At 37.6% G+C, this 17,157-nt stretch overlaps 2 protein-coding genes across 2 annotated transcripts; both read right to left on the minus strand.

Annotated features, from left to right (window-relative positions):
* Nucleotides 1-441: 441 nt before the first annotated feature.
* Nucleotides 442-5,830, minus strand: LOC122006535 (ATPase 10, plasma membrane-type-like). The gene is made up of 21 exons (XM_042562079.1): nucleotides 5,616-5,830; nucleotides 5,442-5,561; nucleotides 5,214-5,312; nucleotides 4,957-5,094; nucleotides 4,712-4,846; nucleotides 4,429-4,608; nucleotides 4,127-4,333; nucleotides 3,941-4,060; nucleotides 3,741-3,860; nucleotides 3,510-3,632; nucleotides 3,313-3,417; nucleotides 3,075-3,219; nucleotides 2,770-2,931; nucleotides 2,389-2,627; nucleotides 2,242-2,274; nucleotides 2,074-2,155; nucleotides 1,833-1,993; nucleotides 1,583-1,756; nucleotides 1,283-1,465; nucleotides 1,042-1,205; nucleotides 442-752 (listed from the first exon to the last, which is right to left on the minus strand). Exons 1-21 carry the CDS (start codon nucleotides 5,676-5,678, stop codon nucleotides 656-658), a joined length of 2,850 nt encoding a protein of 949 aa, XP_042418013.1. The 5' UTR covers nucleotides 5,679-5,830; the 3' UTR covers nucleotides 442-655.
* Nucleotides 5,831-6,691: 861 nt separating this feature from the next.
* LOC122006536 (cystathionine gamma-synthase 1, chloroplastic-like) lies at nucleotides 6,692-12,672 on the minus strand. The gene is made up of 11 exons (XM_042562080.1): nucleotides 12,102-12,672; nucleotides 11,695-11,798; nucleotides 11,522-11,595; nucleotides 11,275-11,443; nucleotides 11,099-11,158; nucleotides 10,790-10,993; nucleotides 10,633-10,719; nucleotides 10,296-10,403; nucleotides 7,661-7,756; nucleotides 7,459-7,577; nucleotides 6,692-6,936 (listed from the first exon to the last, which is right to left on the minus strand). Exons 1-11 carry the CDS (start codon nucleotides 12,595-12,597, stop codon nucleotides 6,810-6,812), a joined length of 1,644 nt encoding a protein of 547 aa, XP_042418014.1. The 5' UTR covers nucleotides 12,598-12,672; the 3' UTR covers nucleotides 6,692-6,809.
* Between the last annotated feature and the right edge of the window lie 4,485 nt (nucleotides 12,673-17,157).

A 17,157-nucleotide genomic window follows, 5' to 3' on the forward strand; every position in this document is an offset into this window, starting at 1 on the left:
TTTTACGGCAATTTACATAACCCACGAGCAAATTTCATTGTTACACATTTCACACACCCAAGTTTCAAAATATCCAAATTACATAGTGTATTTCTAAAATTCCTCTTCTTTTTCTCTCTCTAATTCCCAATTTCATCCAAAACTAGATGAGAACTTTAAATCAAAATCAATATTTAAATTAAAAGTAGTGAATTAAATTGAAAGCGCAACTTTAATTTCTTTATTCTTTCTATTTAAAACCCATCAACTCATCATCGACAGTTACTCATAACAACATTACAAGAACTTATTAATGGTATTTATTAATGAGTATCATTATTTCAAATCTTTATAATTTTAAAAAGCATAAATACATTAATAATTTACTTATAATTTTATAAATTAAACATAAAAATCAAAATGACTCATCTATAATACTTTAATTATTTTATTACCACTCAATTTAATGGAATGAAGAAAATCAATATATTAAAACTTCAAGTTCATTCTTCATAGTGCAAATATAATTTGTTTGCTAACCATTCAAATGAATGACCACAACTTCTCGAAAAACCAATCACCTCAACTCAATCATCCTAATTACAACACAAATCTATATATTTTTCATAATCTAAAATCGAACCAACATGTTGTGGATTGCTTGTTATCATCGGTATCACACCGTATGGCTTCCTTGAATGACATTGATATCTAATTTCTTCAATCTAACAACAGATTCAACATGCCCTCTTAGTGTGTGCATCTCTTCCAACCTGCAAGTAATATTAAACATTGTCAAGTAACCAAACCCCAAATTTAAATGAATGACTAGTTTATTTACCCTAATAAGATCAACAAATTATGGTTGTGCCTCATGAAGACTACTTTAAGTGAATTTGGTTGCATATATTGGAGATCACCAACAATTTTAAGCTGTTCTAGTCTCCAAGTTTCATAAACCATCTATTAGTTTTTGTTTGTAGCCTAGTAAGGGATGAACCGAAAAGTCGTAAGGCGGGAATTTACTTTGAACAAAGTTTAGCTAGAGAGCAAATTTGTTACCTTGCTATTTCGGCACGCCTCTTTGCCTGTTCAGCGATCAAAGACGGTCGTCGTCCAACTTTCACGATATCAGAAGGTAGAAGCCCTTGCAAAGATTGCTGGGAGATCACCCATTGAGCCTCTCTATCTTCCTTCCCAAAGCTCTTTCTACTAGTAAAAGCAGTCTGCAATAGGCAATGACAGAATTTACTAACTCTTGACTCTGTGAAGGGGAGTAGAACCAATGAATTGAAGTTGTTACCTTTCTATCAAAAAGCAGATTCCATGCTTCTCCGCTAAGAGCATATCGAACGGCGAACTTGATTATATCGAGAGGAATGTAGAAAACCAAACTGTAAATCCATATCACACCAGCCCAGCCCCAGCCTATGCCTCTTATGTATGCAAAACTTATATGAGCATAAACTGCAATCAAGGTGGCAACCTGCACCACAGATTGTAAAACCAGACTTATACTCAACAAGCTGATTACCGAAAGATCGAATAGAGGTAATTTTTCTAAACTAGTTAGGTACAAGTGACTGAATTCTAGGGAACTCACCAATTGAGCTACAACAAATGCACACATCAGAAGTGTGCCCGGTCGCTCCAAAAACGACCATCCTTGACTGCGTGTGACGAATATAAGAGCTTGACTAATGATGCTAACTTGTAGATATATAGCAGAAGACACTTCTTCGGTGTTCCCACTTAGAGTTCTAACTTTGAAATGAGTCTGTTATTTATGGAATAAAAGAACCATCAGAAAGGGTAGGTGTTTGAACAATGGCAATAAGAAACAACTGTATTACCTCGAAGAAACTAGTCTCTATGATAGTCCAATAGAAAAGAACAGTAACTAATGCTAGGTATGTGCCTATGACAATGCCTGTAGTAAATATCTCTTGGAGCTTCCAACTATCCGGGTGCTTTGATGGCTTCACGCGATCCTTCGATATAGTCATAATGGTCCCTGAAAAGGAAAAAAGGATGCCATTTGGGAAAAAGAGTTGTGTGGATGATGTCGAACTCGAGAACATAGTTAACTTTTACCATCATTCAGAATGGCTATGATCAAAACCATGAAAGGGGGGAAGTCATATTCCCATATCAAAGCAAGTAGCATGAATCCAAGCTGCAAAAGACAGAGTATATAGGATTAGGAATTGGCCACAGGCATAAATGTTATAGTGAAGAACACAAAATTTTCAGTTTGCTTACCACTATACGGATTGTTATCGATACAGCATAAATCTGCATTGTTTGCAAAGAATGACTATGAGAGCATAAACAGAAGAAAAGAAAAAAAAAAAAAAAAGAGCACTGCAAAGAAATTGATTGGATGATCACTTAGTCAAGCTTCTTAACTGTATAGTTCTTCATTCTCTGGAAGATAGCTCTGCTGGTCAAGACAGCACTTATAATGACACTCAATCCAGGTTCTGTGAGGACAATATCGGCGGCGTTCCTTGCAGCATCTGTAGAATCAGATACTGCTATTCCTATGTCTGCTTTCTTCAACGCAGGCGCATCATTTACGCCATCGCCTGTCATTCCACACACATGCTTCTTTTGTTGGAGAATCCTCACAATCTCATACTTATGTTCTGAAATAAGAAAATGAATATGCATCAGAACTTTCTTACAGAACCCCCAATTCTGAATGAAGTAGCAGTAGCTTAGGTTTCAAGTGCATTAACTTCAATATTTATAGAAGTAGCAGTAGATTTCAGTTTAAACCAAACATACCGGGAAAAACACCGGCAAATCCATCTGCTTTTTCAATGAGTTCATCAACAGGAAGAGCATCGTTTTCATCCTTATCACGACCAAACAATGACGAAGAAGGGTACATGTTGGTTCCCATTCCTAGTCGTCGCCCGGTTTCTTTAGCAATGGCTAGTTGATCACCTGTAGGAAGATATATCTTCTTTTAAGCACTTAAAGAAAATCAGCATCAAATCAGTGCACATTAGACATTGTGAGGCATCATTCGAGAAACAAATCAAGAATTTAAATAGAGAAGCTTTAGCAGCATCAAATCCTAGACATACCAGTAATCATCTTCAAGCAAACACCGAGATTTAGCGCCCTCCGAATGGTCTCGGCACTGTCATGCCTAGGTGGATCAAACAATGGCAATAAGCCACAGAAGACCCATGGACCCCCTGCGCTCTCTTTTGTCTTCTCAGGAACAGCCTGAAAAGTATTACTCAACAAATAAAATTAAGCAAGATCATTTTTTTCTTGTTCTAGTTAGCCAAAAAACTTGTAAGAATTGTGTCAATTTACCTGAAAAGCTACCCCGAGTGAGCGAAGACCCCTTTCAGCAAATTTATCAATGATTGCATGAACTTTTCCAGCTACTTTCTCTTTATTGAGGCATAGATTTAGGATCTGAAGGACAAAATAACTTCAGATTCAAGAAGAAATCAGTAGACAAGGAGCACCAAATTGTTACACAACAATAGGTGACACATAAAAGTCACCTGCTCTGGAGCTCCTTTGCTAGCTCGATACCAATTTCCATCGACATCAATGTAAGTTATAGCTGTCCTTTTGTCGACAGGGTTGAAGGGAAAGAAATGCACTTCGGTTATGTTTGCGCGTGCCTATATATTTTCAAAATCTATCTGTTATTTCTCCTTGCTCAAACCTAAAGTAGAGCCAAGATGCTACTTGAAGGATCTTAAATTTCAGATAAAAATTGTATTTCTTACCTCTTTAGGATCAGCAAGCATGTTAACGATGGCAGTATCGATGGCGTCCTGGTTCTCAAGCCTTGAGGCTCTTGCTGCAAGCAATATAACCATGTCCTTGTCCATGTCATCACTGAAAACCTATAGGATCAAGAGCTACTATTTGAATCCCCTTGAGACTGGTTGTTTACTAACTGATTCACGAACAAAAGTATTTCTACCTCAACAAGATTCCGATCAACAGTGAGTCGGTTCAGTGTAAGTGTACCAGTTTTGTCACTGCAGAGAACATCCATTCCTGCTAATTCTTCAATTGCAGTCATCCTCTTAGTAATTGCACCCTATAAATCAACATTTTGGCATGAGATAGTTTGCTGCATATAGTAGTTTTAACTCCAAATATGTACCTGTTGCGAAAGGCGGTGAGACCCAATCGCAAGTGTTACTGATAGCACAGTTGGCATGGCTATTGGAATCCCCCCAATTAAGAGAACAAGAAGGTTATTGATTCCATTTCGATACGAGCGATGTTGGACCGGAAACATAACTATTATTTCAAGAATGATTCCAACAGCTATTGAGCATATACAGAAGTTCCCAATTGAAGTAAGAACCTGAAAAGTTAATTGATCAATTTCTTACATTCTTTCAAAAGGAACTTGTAATCCTCTTTAGGATATCGGCGGGATGAAATATACTCAAATTTTACCTTCTGAAAGTGCCCAACTACTTCTGTAGAGTCTACCAAAAGGGCAGCTTTTCCAAAGAAAGAGTGAATGCCGGTTGCAATCACAACAGCTTCAATCTCTCCTTGCTTACAGATTGAACCAGAGAATACAAGATCGCCTCTTATCTTTGTGACAGGTAAAGATTCACCAGTAAGAGCTGACTGCATCACCATAACAAAGTCTCCATCAATATGAAATAGTCATCATATTTCCATGAATTGAACGAGCATAATAAAAGTGAAGCTGAAGTTGCAAAAGATTTGCCTGATCGACTTTCAAAGGATCTCCCTCAAGCAATCGGGCGTCTGCAGGGATAATGTCGCCAAGTTTGATGCTGATGATATCTCCTGGCACGAGAATAGCAGCATCCTTCTCTTGCCATTGAGCATCTCTGAGTACCTATTGGCACAGTCTACCATTTAGAAATCAGAAATGACTAATGCTTCTTAACAAATTGAGGCCTTATGGATTCTTCTACATGACAAATTCAATAAGTATTCAGAAGCTACCTTACACTTTGGAGCCAAGCGAGCCATGAGCGCAGCCGCAGCATCTCCAGCATTATTTTCCTCAATGAAACTAATAGTCGAATTCAGAATCAGAAGGCAGATGATTCCAACAAAGTCTTGCCAATCGGGACCCTGGCCCTAATAACCAGATGAAGAAAAGAAATTACCACTCGAAACAAGGAGAATCAATGAGAGAATTCACTTGTTCTCGATAGCGAAGCAAAATAAATAGAATGCATTAATCTGAGATAACTCACTCCACCATTAGCCATCGCAATTGCCATCACTGCAGCAGCTTCCATGACCCAAGACAAGGGGTTCCACATGAAACTAAGGAACTTCAAAAACTTGTTTTCCTGAATTTAAGTGAGTCATTATGACGATCACAAATCGACAGCATCAGTGACAGATCAAGCTATATAATTTGAATTCTTCGATCCAATTGATACAAATGAATAACACTGAACAAGTTTTTGTGAACTTACAGGCTTCTCCTCTAACTTGTTTAGTCCAAAAAGCTGCAGTCTTGCTTCGGCATCTGTTGAAGAAAGTCCAGTTCCAGATGTCCTTAGTTGCTCAAAGACACCCTCCAAGGGCATGTGTTCCTGTAATCGACACTTAGTAACATCTTCAGAATGATAAATTTTCAAAGTGGTTACCAGATCTATGGAATCGCGTCCGAAGTCTTCGGGGCCAAGCAATGGCTTATCGAGCTCATCCATTTTTGAAGAATGCTTTGGTTGGTGCTAAACCAGAATGAATTCGAAGAAGATGCCTTTCAAGAATTTCTGCTGTAGCTTGAGATTTCTACTGAGGAGAGGTTGGAGTCTTGGAGAGGGAGGTGGCGGAGCAGAGAGAGCTCTTAAGCCGGAAGCTGGGGGTGAAAGCGGGATTGGGCCGGTGGTTGACCGGAGGGTGCCCTTCCCGCCATCCCACCCAACGGCTTTTCAAATCCATTAAACAGTCAAACCTAACCTTCCCCTGAGATCCTTATCGTCTGCGCCTTCCAATCTCAGACGTCCGTTTCTCACGTGTTCAAATCTCGATCGTCAATTAGTACGGTGTGGCCGTGCGGGACTGGCTCGGGTAGAACACGTGCTTCTTGTATGAAATATTATTAATGCTTTGACATTTTTGATATATATATATATATAATTTTTTTAGTGGATTCTTTTGTTTCTTATAGAAGTGGATTCTAAATCCACATGATAGCAATACACAGAACTGAACTGACAAACCTTCATGGATATTGATACAAACACTAGCCAACCACTTCAGACACACAGGTAACAAAGATCTCCGAGCCGCAACCCGATCGACTAATTACATTCTCCTTCAACTTTGCAGTCTCCGATCAGCTCCTTCCTCTTCAGCTAGGCCACCTTGAACCCATCGTTAGCCCATCAAACCATGACTTGTCAGTTTCCCTTTGCTTAATGTGATTCTGAGCCTCATGCTCTGTTTCATGTTACCATCAGGCCGCACTGCTAGTGAGTAGTAGCCAGAACAGCAATGGCACGGGCGGTATCGTAGCACATCTTCGATCTCAACAGATTTTGCATTGAAGCTGTGTCCAGAATTCATGCAGTGTACCAATGAACAATGTAATAGGATTCTTTTGAAAAACGACTTAAATATAGGAGTGCCCGAGTGTCATCTCCTAAAGCATCCTTTTAAACGTGGCACTGCATATCAGTAGCAAATTCAAAGAAGAAAAAAACGCTCTCATCACAGATGCAATACAAATCCAACAATTCAACATGGTCATTAAACAAGACAAAGAAAATCCGGCTACAAATAAAAATAGCGCACAAAGGTTTCATCAGGTTCACAACGCAGTGTACACAAGCTAATTAAAGTTTTTCCAATGCCTGATGAATATCAGCCTTCAGATCCTCGAAACCCTCAATGCCAAAACTGAATCTGACTAGGTTGTCCTTGATTCCATACTTGGATACCCTTTCTGGTCCACTGATGTCCCTGCACAGAGTGGATGAGTCAGGAGACTCAGAATTATTCATAATACATTTTTGATGTACTTTTCAAAAAGGAAAAAAAAAAGACTAGATTTTCATAACTACATTTTGGCCTCACACTGTTTCGACATCAAACATTTAAAGGAACGCTAATTTAACACCTACCCAGAACATAGTAAACCTGCCTGGATTAAGAAAAACAGTCTAGAAGATTAAGCTCCAAAATCAAGATAGCCAACTAGAATGACTTGGCATTGTCGTTATTAAGCTGTGTTTGTCTCCACTATTTGAGATCAACTACATGTCTTATTCAACCCTATCCCCCCTCTAGCTCTTCTACTTCCTCTAATTGATTCATTGAACTAAGTGTGACTTTCCAGTTTTTTGAACTGGTTTTTTTTTAACATTGCAAACTGTGGCTTTTCTAATTTTAGAAGCCAAGATAGTGATGCATACTTCATGGATGATTCTGATATTTTCCAATTTGTATATACCAGATTCTAGTAGCTCTTCAATAGAATATTACCAGTAGGACATGATGGCAGGCTGGTCTACTATACTCTCACAACCTCCAAATGAAGGGGCGAGATATGGTACTTTTAAAGAATCAACAAACTTCTTAGTTGTCTCCAGATCACCAGCCACCTGCATCATAGATGCAACCATGTTTCGACATTATATGAATTTACATATGCTGGTGATACAAAATAGAAACTCAAGGACCTTACCTCAAAACTGACGACACCACCAAAACCAGTCATTTGACGCTTGGCAATGTGATGTTCTGGATGACTCAGCAAGCCTGGATAATAGACTCGGATTATCTGGAAAAATAGTATGTTAGATCGTTGAGAAAGGAAACAAACATGCATAAATACAGCCAATTAGTTGGTTCTCCTGTGCACCACACTTCTTTTAGTGATCCACCTGACTTATTGTCGTAACGATAAAATGGCATGAAAAGGCTGAAAGTTATAACATGCTGCAATAAGTTATATTTACTCATGAATCCTGATTACATAGTGCTGGGTCACTTCTCATATTTTTCCCATCCCGGAAAATAGTAGCACATAAATATCGTAATGAACTACTGAGCTCATTGTGTGTGTTTCAGTTTTGATTGGTTTCTTAAATTTCGGGCAAATCTACTAAATTAGTAAATCAATTTTCACATTTCATCAGGTTATGAAATTTTAAAGAAAGCCTAACGAGTGCCTTCATATTGGACTTGAAAAAAGTTGAATGCTCAAATCATATGCATGAGCAGAAAAGAAAAATGGCAGGAAGGTAGTGATGGACAATATTCACATGTAACAAGAATTTATTATGCTTATATAAAGGAAAATGGTTATATTGTGAGATGATAGACAACAAATGGGAAAGGAAATTGAAAGAAAAAGAGAAAATCAGCTAAAGAGGTATATTACTAGGGCTTGGATACAAATATCGACACTCTGAGATCCAACTTATTAAGTATCCACTTGGAATGTCAATATACAACACAAGGTAGAAAACTGCACACAAATCAATGAGAGGCAAAGTAGATTTGATGGCATGTTGTCTTTAGTTAAGAGGTAATTATTCACTGTTAAAACAATAAGCCACAAAAAATACTGACACTCATTTATATTATTTTTATTAAATAACAAAAAATAATAATTATTTTTACTTTTAGTTTTTTTAAAAAAAATGGAAGACAATATGTTTTCTTAAAAAAATAAAAAATAGTTTTTAGATTCTTTTTAAGCTCCTTCATTTTTATAATTTTTAAAAATGTTTAAAGGAGAGATCAGGTTTGGCATGCTCTCTCTCTCTTTGGTGGCTAATAATCGGTGGGTCTGCAATATTAATGATGGAGCTGCCATATATGCAGTGTTCCTTCTCTTCTTCTATCTTTTACTTCTTTTTGCCCCTTTTTCCTTCCTGAATGTCTGAATCAACTTCAAGCCGAACACTCTTCATTATGTTCACCCGCACGTTGTCCACAGAAAAATTAAGCCTCGGCTTCAACCACCTCCTCCTCTTTTGATCTATTATAGTAATGAGTCTAAGATAATAATCAGCAATTTCTGATTATTATTAGAATGTTATATTTACCGTCATTAATTAATTGATTCGTCCTGAGTAATCAATTTTTAAATTAATTTATTTAGTCTTATTTATTTATTTTTGAAACATAGATTATTTCATTAACATTCAGCCTCCTAGATGAGAATTATTAATTAATTAATTTTAAAATGGCTCCTAGATCACAAGTGTGCTTGTGCACAATAGTAGAGAGTTATCGATCTATTTGACTGATTTGCAAGGGTTCATATCATAAAATGCCCTATTAATTACATTTAATATTGGAAATGAAAATTGAAAAGAGCATTGGAAATGAAAATCCATATATGTATTATATGCATATTGAGTTGGTAGATTTAAATTGAAAAGAAGCAAACAAAAACTATTGTACTAGTCGAAATTAAATTGTTAGCATACTTTTGGGGCTCAACTTTAAATGTAATTAATAGGGCATCTTATGATATAAACCCTTGCAACTTGGTCAAATAGATTGATAACTCACAATTATTGGTGCACGAGCACACTCATGATCTAGGAGCCATTTTAAAATTAATTAATTAATAATTCTCATCTAGCAGCCTATAGGCTGAATGTTAATGAAATAGTATGTGTTTCATAAATAAATAAATAAGATTAAATAAATTAATTTAAAAATTAATTACTCAGGATAAATCCATTAATTAATGACAGTGAATATAACATTCTAATAATAATCAGAAATTGCTGATAATTATCTTAGACGCTTATATTTATCGTCATTATTAATAAGGAGGATAATAGATAAAAAGAGGAGAGAAGGTGGTTGAGGCTGAGGAGTGCCTCTATTTTTTTTAGCTTTATGTCTCTTTGGACGATGTGCCGGCAAACATAATGAAGCACGATAAAGTGTTCGGCTTGAAGTTGATTATACATTAAGGAAGGAAAAAGGGGGAAAAAAAGAAGAAGAGAAGGAAGTATATGGCAGCTCCATCATTAATGCTGCAGACCCACCAAATATTACCCGCCAAAGAGAGAAAGCATGCCAAACCTGGCCTCACCGTCTTGAGAAGCCTTCTTCCTTGAGAGAGTCATGCGGCACAGGAAGGGTAAAACTACACAATAACAACTAAGTTTTATCCCACTAGGTGGGGTCAGTTATATGGATCCTTTTACATCATTGAACTTTATACCCTACTATATCATAAGGGTAAAACTACACCCTTTAATATAATTAATATAACAATAATGATCACAGCATCCAACAAGCCAGAAAATAGTTTTCCAATTATGCAAAAGGCAAGAGGTTATTGTACATACCTTGGGATGTTCCTCTAAAAATTGGGCCATCCTAAGTGCTGTCTTATTCTGGTTATCTACACGAAGATGCAGCGTCTTCATGCCCCGAAGAATCAGATATGCGGCATTCTGGAAATAGTATTTCATCAATTGAATGATTTTAGATGTCCCAAACATTTACTCGTAAATACATAAACATGCAATAATTGATAGTTTAACAAGTTTGTAAAAATTACAAATCATACAATTCATAACAGATCAGTTTCATTAGTAGTAAATGTTCTCTTAGATTTTAATGCATGAAACTTGAAATTGATTTCAAAAAGCACAAGTATCAGGTCAGAACGGTATCACTTACAGGATTGAGAACACCACCAATAACATGATGATACAGACGAATTTGGGAGATAAGTTCTTCTGAACCACTGATGCAACCACCAAGAACCTAAACAAGAAAGTATTCTCAATAACCAAAACAGAACTGAATAAAAACAATTCTTAAACATTTTTCTTACATCATTATGACCAGCTATAAATTTTGTAGCAGAATGCAAAACTAGATCAGCACCCAAGTTTAATGCCTTCTGATTGATTGGTGAAGCAAAGGTACTATCAATGCAAACCAAGGCTCCTTTGTTGTGGCAAAGTTGTGAAACCAATTCAATATCAACACATCGGAGGAACGGATTCGTTGGAGATTCTGAAAAGAAAAGAGATACCTGTACGCGACAAACACTTACTAATTGCCATGCAATAAGAGAATGTCATAGAGCAGAAATGATATTAGTAAATACAAAGAAAACTCAGCAGCATTGTTTTCTCACATTATTTTGATCCAGTGCACTTTTCAGGGAATCAACATCTGCAGGATCAATAACAGTGACCTATATTTAGAAAATAACACGTCAGAGACATGCATCAGGACAATAAAGGTAGTCATAGCCATGAACAATGAAGTCATTCAAACAGGTATAAAAGAATGCAAAGACTTGAAGGATACCGAAATTCCCATTTTAGGAAGTTCATTCTGAATGAAGATTCTGGTCTTTCTATAACAGTCAGTAGTGATCACAATATGCCCACCAGCAGGAACAAGAGCAGAAAACAAAGCGACACTAGCATACATGCCAGATGACACAAACAAAGTGGATTCAGCCACTTCCAGGGCGCTGCTCAAGCAAAGAAACAGTAATCAAAATGCAAGCTATTTTTCAGGGGCGTAGCTCTTAGGAATAAGCGCTACTGACCTCATCTTCTCCTCCAACGCCTGAGTAGTGGGATTTCCGTACCTGCCATACTCAAAACTAGCATGCCTCTTTTCCTACAAAAATAAAAGGCATAATAGATAATCTAAGATTATAAAAATGAACAAAGAACTCGAAAAGTTATTTTGACCGTCAGTAATGAGTTCAAGGCATACCTTAAAATCAATCAGCTCATCTGAGTTGTTGAACCAGTAAGCAGACGTATTAACAATCGGGGTGGTAATTCCATCTGTGGTTATACCGCGTCCATACCTCTCACCTAATTAGAAAATTAGAAAACCATCAAACTAGAAAAATCAAATATCTTAAGCAAAGTAACATCAATTTGGAATAAACTGTACTTAAATGTTTCAAAAAACCTTTTTCTGGGACAAAATACCTCCCTTTTTTATGGCTACAAAAGAGAATATGTTTCAAGGGGAAAAAAAAAAAAGTCAAGTATTTAGAATGAGAATCTCACTTTTTTACCCGCAAAAATCCAACTTTTAGCACAAAATTATAGATCGTGAAAGGAAGAGGAAAAAACGAGAGATCACAGTTCATAATAAGACAGATCGCTCACCAGCATGAACCGCAAGACTTCCATCGGAGCTAAACGACGCTGCAACCTTTGCGGCGGCAGGGGAGACCTTCGGTTTCCCTGGCGCCAGAATCTGCGACTCTACAAAACTACTTCCGAGTCCCCCATCGCCAACGACGTTGGAGTTCTCACCCTCGGCCTCAGGGACCACAACGGCGTCCGCGGAGAACGCGGACCGAGGGGCATCGAAGGACGGCGAACCATTCGACCACGAAGCCGCCACGATCTGCGCGACGCCAATGTTGCTGCAGTTCCGTCGAGCCTTGGTGCTCAACTGGCGCACAAAATTGGGAGGAAACCGCAAGATCAGGGCGGACGACAGGCCGGAGAAGCGTGGAGATCTGCTGCCACGCAGGAAGGAGGCGGATGCCGGCTTTTCGAATCTAGGGCGTGCGCCGGAATCGGCCGATCCGCGGTCCCCTGCGGATGCCACGACCGAGGCGAACGAAGAGGGGCAGAAGGCGGAGGATACGGCCATTGAAGGAGGCGGCGAAGCAAAGCAACCCACCCAACTCAATAAACGAAGGGCAAAGGATATTATCTCGATCTTTCTCTCTCCCTCCCACTCTATATGCCAAGACGATAAGAAATGCCGTACGACTCAAGACACGACTTAGTTAACGGGGGCGATCAGCACCGTCTGATCTCGATTTCGTGACGTAAGAGATACGTCGGGTGCCGTTGCTCTCCCGTGTTTGATTGGCTATTGACTTTCCCAGTGGGTGAAAGGCGACGAGTGGGACCCGCATGTCGGGTCCGCGTGGAAAAAAAGACCTCGGTGCAGAATTGCGCCAGCATTTCAAGTGAGCGTAGAGAGCAGTGAACTCAACATCACCGCATAAATGTGCGACAGTGGTGGGTAAATCACCAACCCCTGCCACAGGCCAGGTTGAGTTAGCTTGCTAAGGGTTAACTATGACTTTTTGATTTATCCATAAAAAATCGCTGGATGTCGTGTCGGATTCCAACTTTTATTGCCATCAGTTATGCAGGTCAAAAATTATGCAATAGGGATTATTGAAATTCAAATCCGAAGAAAATAAATTTCATTTAACTTAGAAAGGAGAAGTTAATGGGGCTCAAATCAAACTGTTGGACGGTCAACATGTGGTAGAACGGATCGATTTTTGACAGGCCAATTATTTGTTGGGGTAGGATAGATTGACCCATCAAGTTGATGAGTTAAAAAATTTCCAATCCAATTTAATTCAAGACGAATTATGAGTTTGGCGAGTTAACCCGTGAGCTATTAAATTTTTTTAAAAAAAATAAAAAAATATTTCATATCTTAAACATTTTACTTTAGAAAGATTTCATTAATCAAATATATCTATTTATTTTAAATATAAATCAACACAAATGAGTAATGATTTGGGATGAAAAATATTATTTTTATTTCAAAATTATAATAAAGAAAACTAATAAATTAGCATAGAACTTAATTTACATCTGTTTCTCAATCCACGGGTCAACCCAAGCTCGTCGTGGGTCGACTCATGCAGGTCACGGGCCTAGACGGGTCGACCCGCTATGAACTTGGGTTGATAAAATTTCAACCTAATCAACTTAAATTATTTGACAGGATGGGTCAACCCGACGGGTCCAATCCAAATTGATAGCTCTAGGCTCAAAGAATCAAGACTAAATCTCCTGGTTAAGTGTATAAAAAGATGGATCATTTATAATTACAGTTTGATTATGATCATGATCTAGTCATAATTAATTATGATCTCTTTCTGGATTTACTGTTCTTTCAGATTATAATTTAGGTTAGGGTGGGAGGCTGGCTGGCTGAATGTCGCCGCACCCCCCCCCCCTAGCGTCCGGCAGCCTAGCCACTTTCCCACCTCCTGCGACCTCAGGGCACCCGCCTTGATCCATACTATAATTTGAGAGGGACGGTAAACTTAGGGAGGGATCACAATCAATTGCAGCCGGATCACGATTATGATCCGATAATAATTATAAGTGATTCATCTCCTGATCCATTATTTTTTTACCAGAGGATATATTCCTCCCATAAGTCGGCATTTTATGTCAAAGTCAAGACGGTCAACACTAGGGCTTAAGCAAGGTTCGGTCGCACCCGAGCGGAAAGTGGTTCATCAGTCGATCGAAGGGATCATTGGCCGGTCGGCCATCTGAGTAAACCAGTGTCTGATCAACTCGGTCGACAGGAGAGCAAGCTGAGCGAACCAGGAGCCCGAGTCGAGTGGGCCACCCGTCCGGCTAGAGGTATAGCATTGGCATAGTACACATAATGATCCGATAAAATAATAAAAGAGGAAAATGCAGATAATTAATAAAGGAAAGAGAAAAGAAAAGAGAACACTGCATCTATCATTAAATGAGAAGAGGTCAAAACAAAGATGTTTTCAATCGGTAATTAATATCATTAAATAGGGGAAGACGGAGGGTCACTGAGAAAGGTATACAAGAGTGCGCCAGGTATGAAAAAAAAAACAAGAGATTTATCTTTGTCCCTAGTGTTGGAGTGTATCCTTTGAATCCTACTCAAGTTAATATAACCTAGCCTTAGATGCCAAAAATATGATTGGTTCATTTCTGAAGGTTACTTTCTCTTATTAATTTCCATTTATTGCATCGTGGAAGTTATTGGATTTATAAATTGTCAACCAACGTACCAGAATAGATATCTTTCCTATTTTCTCGATAACAACTTTGTTATCAAAATAGACACAATATCTATTCTATAATAGTTTAGAAACTGAAATCAGGTTCTTTCTAAACTTAGTACGTAAAGACAATTTCTAATAATCCATATTTTATTCCTATTAGAGAATAAACCTCTCCCACTGCAACAGCTGCTACTTTTGCAGTAGTTCCCATGCAGACGGTGTTTTCCTTTTCATATAGTTGTCGGGTTTCCTAGAACCCTGCAATGAATTGCAGACATGATTAGTGGTATCTGTATCCACACTCTAGGTACTGGTAGATAACACTACTAAACATGTTTCAACAACAAATGAATTAAATACACTCATATTGCTCTCAGTTCTAAGAAGACAGTCTACCTTAATGTCCAAATCCTATTTCCAATCATTATAATTGAGACTACTAAATCTTTTCTATAGTATAACAACTAGGGGATTGACAAACATTTAAAATCCTAAGAATCACAAAAAAAAATATTTGGTCAAGACCAACACTTTAAAATCTCCGTGAATTTTGTATGCCATGATAGTGTGGACGTATACAAAAAGAGATTTTGTCCATTAATTTTATTATCTCGTCATCCTTAATTCATGACAAATAAAATTAATAGTTGGTCTATCTTTGATCAAATATTTTGATCAAAACTTTGAATTTAAAATAACATTGATTCCTCAAACAATATTAATTAAACTCACAAACACCTCAAACACCGGGAATTTTGCATGTCACGATAGTGTGGACGTATACAAATTCGAACATTTGTAAGAGGAGGGTTTTACATACCCATTAATTATCTTGTCAATAAATCTTTATGACAAATAAAATTACCTCAAAACATCGTGAATTTTGTATGCCACGATAGTATGAATGTATACAAAACCACACATTTGTAAGAGGAGTTTTTCCCATTAATTTTATTTCCTTGTCATCCTGACAAATAAAATTACCTCATACACCGTGAATTTTGTATGCCACGATAGTGTGAACGTATACAAAAACTCGACATTTGTAAGAGGGGGTTTTAATTTTATTATCTTGTCAACTTATCTTTTTGACAAATTAATAGTTGGTTTTCCTTTGGTCACACAAATAATAGCAGTGACTCCGATGGGGAGAATACTATTAGACGTGCCTAAGTGTATACCATTACTTGACACTAAGTCCATTAAAAAGATTATGCCCCTTCCGATGGGGAAGATCACACGCTCTTAATTAATTTCCTATAGTCATCTTAAATAGAAGTTTGATCTAGTGATCCGCAAATAAACTCATCCGATATGGAGGAAGGCACTCAGAGCCAACGCGCACGTTTGTTTGCATCACTTACAAACCAGTAATGGAGACCGTGAAATTTATTAAAATAAATCTCTCTCCCACTTAGTTATTTAAAATGAGGAATTTTAAACTATCCTAGCATACATCATATGCATACACACACATCACAGTAAATAAAAGCAATAAATATGGAAATTATTTTCCAACTATTATGGTCTTTTTCTATTACTGTCCTCCATGTGCTCCAACCCTAGCTGCTGTCATCTTTAGCCACCGTCATCGGGTCGAGTCATCGCATCCATCTTGCTTCTTATTCCGCTGTGCCTCTGGTGCTCCAAAAGTACTACATCTCGCAAGAATCCGATCCGCGACAAAAATAGAATTTTACATATATCGATCATATATTCCTCGAGTGAATGTACATGTAATTTAGATCAAAAATAAAATTCTAAAATCCTAGGGCTAATACAGCTCCTGCTGTATTAGTTACATACAATCATGCACACACAAAATATTGCCCTTAACATGTCCAAGGGTCCAATTACACACAAGATCAATAAGCCATAATAGTTGGAGCATGCAACCAAAGAGTTAGCACATCCTACTATTATCCTGCCTAAATTAGTATGACATGTGCATAACCTATTTGAATTCTAAACACACAGAGGCAAACCCTAGCTCTGATACCAATTGTTGGTTAGTCCTAAGAAAATGTACCGGTTCCACTGTACAAAAAAAATTTTGTACAAGTGTCGAACCTTTCCTTAAATAACCTATTGTGTTCTTTAGAAATTAAATTAGGAATCGCAGACGGAACTTAACATCATTGATTCCAAATTTAACTTATCTGTTCTTAATGGTTTAGATTTGAATCGCAAGCAGAACTTAACACTATTGATTCAAATCCACCTATGTTATTAATTTCATTAAATATTAATTTCCAAAATTAGCTTCCAGGACTGCATGGCGAGGCACATAGCATTCTTGGATATGGGAGCAACCACCACCGCCTAGACAAAGCCTTTTAAGGAAAACTAATATTTAATTTCCTTAAATAACTCTAGGTTAACCAAAAAGAACAATCGAA

This window comes from Zingiber officinale, chromosome 7B (genome assembly GCF_018446385.1).
Source record: "Zingiber officinale cultivar Zhangliang chromosome 7B, Zo_v1.1, whole genome shotgun sequence".
Classification (NCBI taxonomy): Eukaryota; Viridiplantae; Streptophyta; class Magnoliopsida; order Zingiberales; family Zingiberaceae; genus Zingiber; species Zingiber officinale.